A 12,308-nucleotide genomic window follows, 5' to 3' on the forward strand; every position below is an offset into this window, starting at 1 on the left:
CTGTATTAATTTTTTAAATTTTTTTTTTTTTTAAATTTTTTTTTTCCCCCAGTTTATCATGTGCAATGTGTGGAAGTTTCACTGTTGGAATGGAAATTCTCAGTTTAAGTGGCTTCAGGACTAGGTGTCAGCTGCTTTTCCCTGTGATTCCCTCAATGCCTGATGCCTCAGAGGGAACCCACTGCTTTTCTCTTGGTACAAGCACACACATGGAGAGGGGGAATGTATTAGCAAGTTTTGCACTATGGTTTCTTAAAAGAAAACCTCATATGTTTAAGAAAGCCAAACTGCAAAGAAAAAAGAAAATAATAGTAATATGAGAGAGAAAAGAAAGGAAAGAAACAGCTCAGACGTGTAGGGATGGAAGATCTATAAAGCCTGTTGTGTTGGAAATTCACTCAAAGCTTTAAATATGAGTCAGTCACTTTGTAAGCCTGTGTTTTAAATTACAGGTTACTGAATTTATGTGTGTCCCTGCTACTCCTAAATTAAGGACGTAAGGTAGCAGGTTTTTATGAATGTGTCTTGTGAGCCCTTGTGGTGCTGGTTACATTTAGCTAAAGGGGACTATATGAATTGACCTTTCTCAAGGAGGTCTGTGCCAAAGCTGAAGGCATACTCGTTCCTTCCTACTGATACCTCTGCTTTGGGGTGGCGTTTGTTTTACTTGTGCCACATACTGCTGCTCCAAACGTAAAACATTTGGAATTGCTCAACCCTGCTGAAGAATGAAGTGCAGCTAAATGTTGCTTTAGGCTCACAGCTAAAAGAGTAGGCTCAGCCCCCTAAAATGCATGTTTTTCTGGAGCATGGGGTGTGTGAATGTCTGGTCTGGGGGTTCTCTTCTGTGATGCTGAGAGTCTGTGGTGTGAGTGTTCCTGAGCCCATCCTTCAGGCTTCCTTTGCAGGTCATGGAGAGACATGGACTTTTCCAGTGCTTGACTCACCTTACATATTTTACATGTCTACTCTCTAGTGAGATGAATCATTCCCTTAAAGATCCTGTCTGCTTCATCTGTCCTGTCAAATAACTTAGCTCCCCAGCCCACTGTGGCAGCTTCGTTGATGGCTGGCTGCAAGCACGAGTGTTTCTTCCCTCCTGGCTCTCCCTGCGAGTCACCCGGCTAATTGCCTCTGAAACGAAATGTGGGCGTTCTTGAGGGACTCTTTACTGCTGGAGCTGCTCTGTGCTGTCAGCAAGAGGAGCAGGGTGCCAGGTTTGGCTGCTTCACTCTCAGCAGCCCTCCCAGTGCCCTTAGCAGGCTTCGCGCTGCTCGCGTGTCCCGCGTTGGCGCGTCCTGCAAAGCCAGGGCTTGTGTGGGCTGCAGCACACAGCTTTTGCTGTTTAGGGTACTTCTGAATTGAGGGGAAAACCCCAAACAGTAAGACCACAACAACCTAATAGGTTTAGGGTCTCAGGTGCTTGAGAGGGACCACAAATGAAATTATGTCCAAGCTCTGTAAGTCATATTTGGGGACAATCTGTTCTCACAAGGGCAAGCCTTCAGGAGTACAATCTAAAAAATTTGCCATGTAGATGTCTGAAGTTTTGCAATCTGAATCTGAAACCCATGCATTGCCTTTCAAACTGATAAAACCCCTGCAAAACTTCACCCATGAGAAGGTTCTGTTCTGCTGAGTGTGGCTGTACACAGGGTACAGACAGAATAATTGAAGATGTGTATGTCATTTGTTTCTATGGCTAGCAAATATTTATGGTTCTTGATGGAATTTATTGCCACAAATGATGTACATGGACATTTGATCTTGCCTCAGATGTAAAAAATTAAATCGTTGCACGATTTAATTAGAGGATTTGCTTAAGACATCTGTGTATATATTGACAAGTCTTTAGTTTCTTCTTTGGAAGTAACAGACTGCTTGGCAGGGCAATGGGATTCCCGAATTTTTGTTTACAAAAATGGCTAATATGTTTATGTATTTTAATTGGATGCTAAAAAGGAAGGAGATTAAAAGGGGGAGAAAACAGCTACTGAGTTTAAAAATATGGAAATTTATGAAAGGCTTACTAATTCCCTTTCAAATGTAAGCAGAAGGGAAGGAAGACATTGTTTTTTTTTTTTAATTACTGCACTAAAACTAGAATTGGTCTGGAAAGAATTTAAAGATTTTTGTTTAAGTTTAGGCTGGAAAAAACAAACATTTGTCAGAAGTACAATTTTAGACCTCCTGGTTTGCGAGCCCTTTGCACATTTTGATTTAAATTTTATATTGAGATTTCAGATTTCTAGGGCAAATTTTAGATGACAATCCTTTAAAAGTATATCACATATATACTAGAGGTTATTAAAGGATTATCAAATGACTATCACAGATGGCTATGAGGGAAAAAAACAAATCTAGGAAAAAGTGGTCTCCAGAGAGAAGTCTCTGCAGATTACTGTCAGATTGGTCTGAAGGAAACATTAGTCCTTATCCTTAAGTCTGAAGTACCTGGAAAAAAAATCAGACCTTCAAGTGCATCCTAGTTTTCCTAACAAAGCAATGGCATTGTTTTAAGATTTTCTTTTCTCTGTGGTTATCTCATGTGGTGAAAATTTAAGCACCACTCTGAATAACAGTTTCTGGAAACCCATTACCCTTCAGGAGTAGCTGAAGTCAGTGTCTGAGCAGTGCTTGTGATAAAGTCTTCCTGAAGACTGATTTTTTTCTTACAATGTTAATTTCAATTAAAGTGAAGCAATATACAGAGGGATAGTTCAAGATATTGAGTATATTTTTTGAGAGGCATTGTAACTTTCCAGGTACTGTTGTCTCTTTATATTGTGCAATATGGATATGGTGATGATGGGGAAACACAGTCATGGTGTGTGGTTGGATGAGTCCTTAGGGAGAGAGCACACCCATGGTGATAGGCAAAAATGCAGATTGTCTGAACCCATTTTCTGGCTCCTCCTGGGCAGCCTTGGGGAGGTCCGCCACAATTTCATATCCAGAGCTGTATAATCTGGGCTGTAGTAGCTCCTCTGCTTCTCTTGCTGCAAAGCCCTCTATGAAAGGAGCTGCTCCTCAGGCTGTTTGTTCAGCAGCCACAGAGACCTGCTCTCAGTCATTCTAGAGATTTCCACGATACAGGTGAGAAAATCCAAATCATGATGCCACAATCAGGTTAGCTCTGAGTAAATAAAATTGCAAAGGCAAGAGAGGAGAAACCTCCTGTCGCTAAAGGACACAAAATGATTCACACGACCACTCTCAGTGTCAGAACAAAACTCAGTCCTTTTATTCTCTGACTCCAGTATTTATAGATTCTCGACAATGACCAGGGACTGGATTATTAAGTTACCACCTTCCCAAGCACACTGGTCATGCGAAATGTCCATCAAAAGATGTTTCTTAGAAGGACTGTAATAAACAACTTATGTTTACAGGACTTCCATGGGAAAGTAACTAAAACTATGAAAACATTATCAGAAGGCTTCAATTTTCAGGGCGACACCTCCTCAAATAAGGATCCTTTTTTTATCAGGGATAAACCTGATTTTCACAAAGCATCTGTAGAGTTTATTTGAGAAAGCTTACATGGAAACACTATGATCCAGGCTGAAAATTCCCTGGAAAATGATAAACAAGGGCTGCCAATGTACCTATGGAACAGCTCCTTCAGGAGGATATTTTGTATTCCTGAACGTACCTAAAAGGCATCACCGACATTTGTAACCCTCTGGGGGGGGTGCACCCAGTCTGAGAGATGTGTTGGATTTTCACCCCCATCCATTGTCTGTGAATCTTATTGTAAGGCAGCTATTGAGGTACCCTGTAGGGGTGTTTAGGAGGTTTTAGGAACAGGACTCTCTTGTGTGTTCGTTAGTGAATGGAAATAGGCTGTTGCTTCCTAAGGAGCCAGGGCCCAAGTGTGAAGTTTGGGAAGCTATCCAAAAGCATTGCCATCAAACAGGAGCCTCGGGTCTGATCTCTGTCACAAAAGTAGTGTTTAGGTACTGCTCCTAAATTTAAAGAACTATACAAAAGCTTGATCTCTTTCTGTTTTTCCTTTTTTTTGCCCCCTATTTTTTAGTGAAACTGCATTGGTAAGTCATTGAGGTTTTTATTTCATTTTCATGTGTTTATCAATAGTTTGGAGTCAGTGGGAAGGCAGTTTATGTCTTCAGGATTTTAAGAACCCAAGAGTAAGCTGCAGTGGCTCTTGGACATTGCACTCTGCTGAAAAAGAACCTCATTCATGTGGTTCATTATAGAGATTTTTTTTTCTTCCCTGTCAACTCTGTACAGAAGGAATTCTTGCTGAATAGTCCACAATGGCCACCCTGCAATTCCTCTACTTAATGAGCTACCTCTCACACAAATAGATTTCAGAATAACTGGGCACAGATCTGTGTGGCTGGTGTTTTGTATTTTTGTTTGTTTGTTTTGTTTTTTTGTTTGGTTGGTTTTTTGTTGTTTGTTTTGGTTTTTCCTATTTTTTTCCCCCTGAAAACGATTGTCAGTCTTCATTTTCATTTCAGCTTTCAAGCCTGTTGAAACAGCAGCATTCCTGTCATTGCAAATGTTATTCAGGCGTGTGAACTGTGACTCATTCTGAAAGATTACACGCATTTCCCTCCCTGGTGTGCACCTATCCTCCTGCTGTTCCCTGTTTGCAGGCTGCCTGCTGCAAGCAGAGGTCAGGGGAACATGCTGCCGCAGAGCTGGCTTGCTAGCTTGCTTCCAGGCTCATGCTGTGCAGAGTATGGGAGTCAAAGGTTGCTGCAGGCAGGAAGTTTCAGGTTGAGAAATGTTACTTTTGTCTGCTTCTAGGGGAGAAAAAATAAAATCTCGATATCCTTTTCAGCATCTCTTTACAGTTAAAAAAAAAAAAAACAACCCAAAACCCACAGCAAATCTGAAAAATAACCCCTGAAGGAACAATAAACCTCATACAGACCTCCTGGCTCACATTCACTGTAGACTGTGTTTATTTACACTGCAAAAATATCAATTCATGATATCAGCTCAAGGCAGCAGCCGTCTGGTCTGGTGGTCCTCTTTAATAATCTTTTCTAATTTTACCTTCTCTTTCCTGCATTCCTCTCTGGCATCAGAGGATCCCTGCTGTCACTGTACTGGCTCTTCTGGTGCCACAGATCAGTCCTGTCTGGGGGCTCAGTATCTCACCTCACTTGTCTGTCTCCATCCTCTCCAGCTAATTGCTATCTCCTACAAGTTTTCCAGGGCTTCATCTTTTCTGATTGTATTTTATTGAATGCCAGCATGAGCCTTTGCAGGATGTTATAGATACATATTATATTATCAGCTTTTTGCAAATATTAAAATGAATGTTATATGTATAAAGTTAGAAAACTTTGTTGTATTAACATAGTTCCTTCTATTTCTGTTATTGATGAAACTTAGAAATAGTAGTATAATATACATATATGTTGAGTTATGGCATAATATTAAAGCAAAAACTATTTTTATTTGTATAAACCAGAGACTTAAAAAGATAGAGACCCCCCTCCATTCTTAGATTATCTTATCCAGATGAAGACAGCAGTGACCAGAGCTCTGGGGGAGGAATTTATTGCATTTCTGTTATTGGAGAATGTAAAACTCGGTGGAGCCAAGAAGATTGATTTATTGAGAAGGGAGCGAGTCAAAAACTAAACAAAGAAACATCCAAAACTTAAGAAGAATGTTTGAATCATGTATGAGAATTTATGAATATGTAGTAGGGTTCTGCTTTTAAGGAACAATCCTTTGTTAGTAAGGTGTGCTCTCTTGGCTGAATGCAGAGACACACAGCCGTATCTGTATACTTTACTTTATTTTTATCTCCTAATTGTCTTTCTATTAAACTTTTAAATGCTATATAAACATATGTGAAGCTCGTTTCTCACAAGGAGAAACCCCATCCTGTCCATTATGGAAGCTCAGTTAATTGAGGATGATTAAAGGGAAGCTTGATACTACCTGCCCAGCCGTAGAAGTGAGTTATGGCGCCTGAAGATGAAAAGCCATGAGGAATCAATCTTGATTTAGTACAGCTTAACACCGTGCTTGTATTTTTATCTACTTGAGGGCAAGAGATGACAAGCCTAAACTTCCCAGCATGACAGCGGGCAGAATTTGGAGAAGGTGGCGCAGATGGGAGCGCAGAGCGCTGTTGCTCTGCAAGCATGTGTCTGAAAGACCTTTTCTGTCCCGCTCTGTCTATGTGGGAAGTGTTTCTGGAAAAGCTGACAGGATCCCTGAGGTTCAGAGCTGAGGGAGCACCCACCAAAGCTACTTCCTTGGGGCTATGAAAATGAGGAGTGGTAGGGCTACAAGCAGCCACACTTACATTTTTTCAGGGAAACAAAGGACTCTGGTATACCTGTCAGGCAAGCATGGGAGAGGACCAGGACTTTTCTCAAAGCCTACAAGAAGCTTGCTTTTCAATAAAATCTAGATCTTAAAAAAGAAAACAGGTTGCTTGCAGGGGTTTCCTTTGGTGATTAGTGTTTGCAATCCAAATTTTTGTTCCAGTGGACATTCAAGCAGAGAAACCTGATGGATATGAAATTAAAATGATATTGCTGTTTTCAGATGTTTTGCTGTACAATTTGGTTATTTAGATCTTGCTTTTCTTTATGCATTTCTCACAGCTTACTTGGGTGTCCTAGGATAACTGGGTTAACACATGTATCCTGGATGAGGAACACTTTCTACATTACCTACACCTGCTTCCAAAGCTGATCATTATAAATCGTATTTAGATGCTTTTTCACTGTTATTGAAACCTTGCTTTATTCTGAAATGTTTTTCATGTGTACACAAGCCCCCAGGAAACTCTTTTAGTTTGAAATAAAATCTCCTTAGTCTATTAGCCCTTGTCATTTATGCTTGCACTGCCTTTAAGGTGTTTTTTGGTTTGCTTTGTTTTACAGACTGTAAGATGGCACATTGAACTACAGCCATGGGCAAGTCCAACCCCTTCCCTCAACTATGAGGCCTCAAGGTTCCTAAAATACATTAGCACTACTCAGGTAGGTTTTTTGTTTCAGTCTCCATTTAGAAAACACTGCCTGGCGCAGATTGTTCCCTCGTATCTAAGGAATTAACCTCACACCAAACTTTTTTGAAACGGATTTATTTCTAAAGTTGCTTAACCTAGCACTGATGGTCAACACAAATATAAAGGTCAAAATACAGGTTAGAAAGAATGCATTATTTCTATGTTATTTATTTCCAAATGGGTTTGTGTCCTGACCAGAGTATTATATGATTGAAATTCTAGATGTGGTGTTTCTCTGTCGCTTTCTCTCCCCTCTCAGATGGAAAAATACAGAGCACTCTGTATCAAGGGAGTGTATTCAACCGCTCCACCTCTCAATAATAATATGATAACCAGGCTCATTTTACTTCAAAAGGAGGTATTTGAGGTTCCCAGTAAAATGAGAACATGGCATCAGACTTTAACTTAGACAAGTTGTTTCAATGATCCCAGTAGAATATTGATATTTTTAAAACAGAAACGATGACTATGGAAATTAGTAGGTTTATATGCTTTTTAAAGTATGGCATTTCCAAAAACAGATTGTTTTGATGGATACTTCCAGCATTCAGCATACATGGAAATTGGGCCATCATGTCTTAACAGAGGCATCACTTATGCATAACAACATTTGCATGTGCATTTCCTGTAATAAAAAAATGGAAAAGGTGCTGGATGCTCACAATTCCTACAGGGCAGCTGCTTTCGATACCCAGGTCTGTCAGCAATTGACCCTTGAATACAGAGATGACAGCATCATTACTTACACTGAAGAACAGCAAAAAGCCCCAGGTGCCAATATCACTGAAATGTCATTCATGTATGAAATTCTTTGTTAATGCAGTGCTTTCAAGGCTGAGATTAATTTGAAACACCTCTATAAAAGAGGATAGCAGGGTGTTCATGTATTTTCCAGCTTGTAGATACCCCTGGCTAAATTTTCAATAAAATGTCATCTCTGCTGCCACTCATGCCAGCACTGAGAGGGCAGGGTGCAAGGTGATGCACGAGGGGACAGCAAGAGGTGTGTGTAGAACTGCTTGTTTTGTTGTACAGAAGTTTAGACTGTGGCAGATGTATTAAGTTTGAAGGCATCCTTCATCTCAGTGACTTAATAAACAGTGGCAGATGCTGCTAAACTCCACTAGTTGGGTTGAAGACTACAAGGACACCAATTAACAGAGAGTTTATTCCTTTTGACACACTCAGCGAGAAGTTTCATTCCCAGAGTAACTGACCCTGGTTGGGGGAATAAGCATAAGTGAAGACAAAAAAGGAGAGGAATCCTGGCCTGGCAGATGTTACAAGATGAATAACTGATGGGATAACAGCATGACTGGTATGAGCACTTCTGAAAATAGCATCCTGCTTATGTAGATAAGCATGGGATGTCATTTTCCTTGTTTGCTGAGCAATTGTCTACTAATTACTGTGCCTAAGTTCAGCCCCATGCCATTAGCGTAGAATGGCTCAAGCTGCTGGAGCAGGAAGGTGCCATGTCATCAGGGTCAAGGTGTGGCCAGAAAAAGCATTTTCAGTGCTAGTATTTCATGATCAGGAGAAGCATCTTTCTCATGCTGTTGTTTGTATGACAGGAGTGAGCAGAAGCCCAGGACAGGATGTGAGCTCAGTGCATCAGTAAATCAAGCAACAGACTGATGATGGTGCTGAAGGCAGGTTCAGGGTTTTATTTTCACTTGGATTTTTTTTTTAATTTTTGTTGTTGTTTTTTAGGGTTTTTTTGGCAGCAAGAGCTATTCAGTAGCAAGAGCTGTTAAAATTGCTTCAAACTCTGACTGTTGTAATTGCTCATAATGCCATGAGTCAATTAAGTGGCAGCATTGCAGAATCTTAGTTTTCTGTAGAGAGTACATTATTCTTCTGTGTCTTAAATTAGTGCTTATTATTGCAGTGCCTTTTATTCCTTGATTGTTATGTGACTGAAGGGAAATGTGTGGTGGGGTGCAGTGCAAATCATTGCTTAAACTTAGTGAATCCTGGGAACAGCATGAAGAGATGCTGTATTTGCTTTTATGAATTTTCCATGGGAATTATGAGCCAAGAAGGAGCAGGGACATGGTGATGCAGTGTGCAGCTCTTTGAATGTAAAGCTCCAGGTAATGACCTTTCAGAGCATACACTTTTTAAAGAATGAGAGCTTTATTTACTTATTATAAAGTACATGGTGGAGAGTGCCTGACACATTAAAGATTGGGTTCCAGGTTTTATTCTCACCCTTGTATAAAATTGTTTCATATCTGTGGTTCCAGATGGGACCAGAGCTCTGCCTTTAGTTTGGCTAAGACTGAGAATTGAGCCTATGCAGTCTGCTATAGATGAAGGAAAGGAGCAAGATGAGAACAGTCTGTTCAGGACTGATCGTTAACCTGGTTTTGTCCTTTCCACCATTTTAGTTGCTGCCTTTCTGACAGTGCAGAAAGCAGCCTTGCATCTAGGGCTGGTACTGAGCCCAAAGAACAACTTTTCATCATGATGGCTCAGCTAGATTCCTGCAGCTCTTCTCAGTCTTTGCTTTCTTATCTGCATGATTGCAACCTGTGCCCTGCAACCCCTGACTGATGGCTGGGCTGCGTGGTTTGAGAAGCCCTTCGAGAACAAACTGTGGATGCTGATGCTGGTGCAGAGCAGTGCAGCCTTTTCTGGGCAGAAGTAGCCAGAGCTTTGGTGCTTCCTTCTGCTTCCCCTTGCCTCTTAATCACTGCTATGGCGAGAGCCATACAAATTGTACCAGCTCTTCATCGTCTGCTGCGCTCTAGCTCCTGTGTTCTGGAAAGGGTGCAGCACTCTCCAGCTCTGTGCCTGCCTTTTCCAGAGTGGATTTGGAGGAAGAAGGTGGAGTGGAATGTGGTGGCGTGAGCTGCTGAATGGACAGGCAGAGCTGGTGCTGCAGGCAGGGCTCCTCTGTAGGGTGTCACCCACAGGGCCATGGCTTTGCTGGCTCGGTCACTGTGGGTCTGGCTGCTCTGGGCTGCTGCTCAGCTGCTGGCAAAGCTGACTTCACCCCTCAGTGATTTTTGACACGTCCAGGTTTCTGACGAAACCAGTGCATTTTCAGTCTTTGCTTTCTTGGTCTGTATAATGACTTTGATTTAGGGTGTTCCTCCCTGAAGGGTCTCTACCTCTTCTTTTGCAGGGTTTTTATCCTGGCTTTAGACTCCAGATGTCCAAGCCAGCTCAGCATAGACCCACATGCTATGATTCCTCTGTTAGTTAGCACTTGCCTAAATCCCTTTGTTGTTGGAGAGGGTATGTGTTGGGGTAAACATTAAATCCCTTCTGGAACTGAGATCCAGGACATTCTAGGTAAGGTACACATTGCAGAGACATTACAACTTTGCAATTACAGTCTTGATTTTAACATTATTCAGGATACAGAATCCACTCCAAGGTCTGAAAAGAAAAAAAAAAATCAAACATGTAATTGGTGAAACATCTTTTCCTCATTGAAAAAAAAAGAATTTGGGTATAGTACTAATGCTTAATTATTTGCTTTTCAAACTGCATTGCTCTCTGGGGAATCATGTAAGCCTTAAATTTCACCATGCGGAACAGACAAACAAGGAAAAAAAATATCATCAAATCTTTGTAGCCATGTATCAGACTGCCAATAAGACTTAATTTAAACCAATGAACGTTTTTCTCTTTTCTACTTCTCCCCCAGAGGGCAAATTAAAAACAAATTAAAAGTCCCGTCTTAAAATGAAATATCCTTTGATTTCAACAGATTTCATGTGGACACATGAACCTGAACAGCTTGAAAGGGTACTCTGAAACCGCAAAAAAACCTTGGTCAATCTGTCTTGATGAGAGGTTTAGCCTCATCCATCGAATCAGAAACAAGCAGTGCCGTCTCTATTCACTTGGGTAAGTGCTCTCTTTAAAAGAAAGGAAATTGTTTCATGGCAAGTAGCTTCAAAAAGCCCTAGAAATACCACACAGGCTGCAGCAAGGTTATCTGCTAAAATATAAACTTTGTTCAGGTGTGTTTATCATGTGTTGATGTGCTTCTTTAAACTTCAGTTTTAGGGAAAATACCTTTCTCCATGAGGGTCTTTATTTTCCTTTGCCTTTCTAATATTGGTATGAAAACAAATTGCTTGATGGTGAGTTGTGAGTGGTAGTTCATGTTGAGGAAGATGGAAATCAAAGAGGTAAGCTGAGAAGCCTACAGCGTCTTCCTTGAGCAGAGATGACTTGCATAACTGCCAAGGATTTCAGCAGGATTACTTACAAAATTTCATTAACTACCTCTGGGACAAAACAGTACATCTCCACATGAGAGTGTGTTTGCTCAACACTTCAGGGGTGACATGTGCCAAAGTGATAGTGATAAAGTCATCTGTGGCTTTACTTTGAAATGTTTGCAGTGTTTATGATGTTTACAGCACTTGAGAGTGAAGTTTTCACTCTTCACAGAACAAGTGTTTTCACAGGCAGCAAAACCACACATGCAACCTGTTTCCCTGCTAATAAAACATTCTGTTTCCCAGAAGGATGAAGGAGGTCAGTCCTCAGAGTGCATCAGGCCATCAGCACACGGGTGCATTAAGAGAACAGTTGTTGAGATCTGGAGCTCATTTCACACAGATCACCACGTAGAGCTGCCTAATAAAACCGTACTTGCTGTCCTGGGGCGGGCAGCTTTAGGTTAGAGGTGTGTTGAAAGGCTTTGTCTCCCTTGAACCAGTGCAGTTTATCCCTGTGATTTTGCTGCTGTGGGTTTACAAAGTGTGGATAACAAGGAACTGTGCTGGGCTGGCATTTCTCAGCCATCAGTACATGGCAGGTAACACCTGCAGTGAGCCTGGCAGGGAGGCAGGATGCCCTCTACTCAAAGGGAGTGGTTTTGGTTAATTTGGGTGGATTTCCATTTTGATTGAGTTTATTTGAGTAGTAAAGACCCAGATCTTCTGAGACAGAGGTGCTCTTAGGTTTTGTTGTGCTCTGGGGCAGAACAAGAACATGCCCTTAGAGACAAATCACATATACAGACAGAAAATTTCTCTTGACTGCTGTTGCTTCTTACATTCTGAGTGTTCATTGCAATGTATTTCAAATTATACTTGCCTGGCATTAATGCAAGATAGAAGTTTACATGTATTTTTTCCTTCTCAGCTTTTCATGTTTCTGTAAAAGTTAGGAGAGACGTGGTGTTACCCATGCTCAGTTCCAGACTTCATTGTCTGACTGTAGTACTGAGTTATTGCCTGAGGGCCCTTCTAGTAGTCAGTAGGGAGAGGCAGGCGCATTCAGGCAGAAAATCAGCTAAGCTAAATAGCATTCTGGAGGCAGG

The 12,308-nt window shown here is 41.2% G+C and overlaps 1 protein-coding gene across 3 annotated transcripts in view; it reads left to right on the forward strand.

Annotated features, from left to right (window-relative positions):
- METTL24 (methyltransferase like 24) overlaps window positions 1-12,308 on the forward strand; it is a 46,199-nt gene that overhangs the window by 13,685 nt on the left and 20,206 nt on the right. For all 3 annotated transcript variants that reach the window (XM_005518271.3, XM_088052945.1, XM_088052946.1), the window contains exons 2-3: window positions 6,888-6,986; window positions 10,740-10,879. In XM_005518271.3, the coding sequence (XP_005518328.1) occupies window positions 6,888-6,986; window positions 10,740-10,879 (239 nt within the window). The remainder of the gene's footprint in view (window positions 1-6,887; window positions 6,987-10,739; window positions 10,880-12,308) is intronic.

Source organism: Pseudopodoces humilis, chromosome 3, assembly GCF_049639895.1.
Source record: "Pseudopodoces humilis isolate 2021_Gansu_Grassland_sample_001 chromosome 3, ASM4963989v1, whole genome shotgun sequence".
Lineage (NCBI taxonomy): Eukaryota > Metazoa > Chordata > Aves > Passeriformes > Paridae > Pseudopodoces > Pseudopodoces humilis.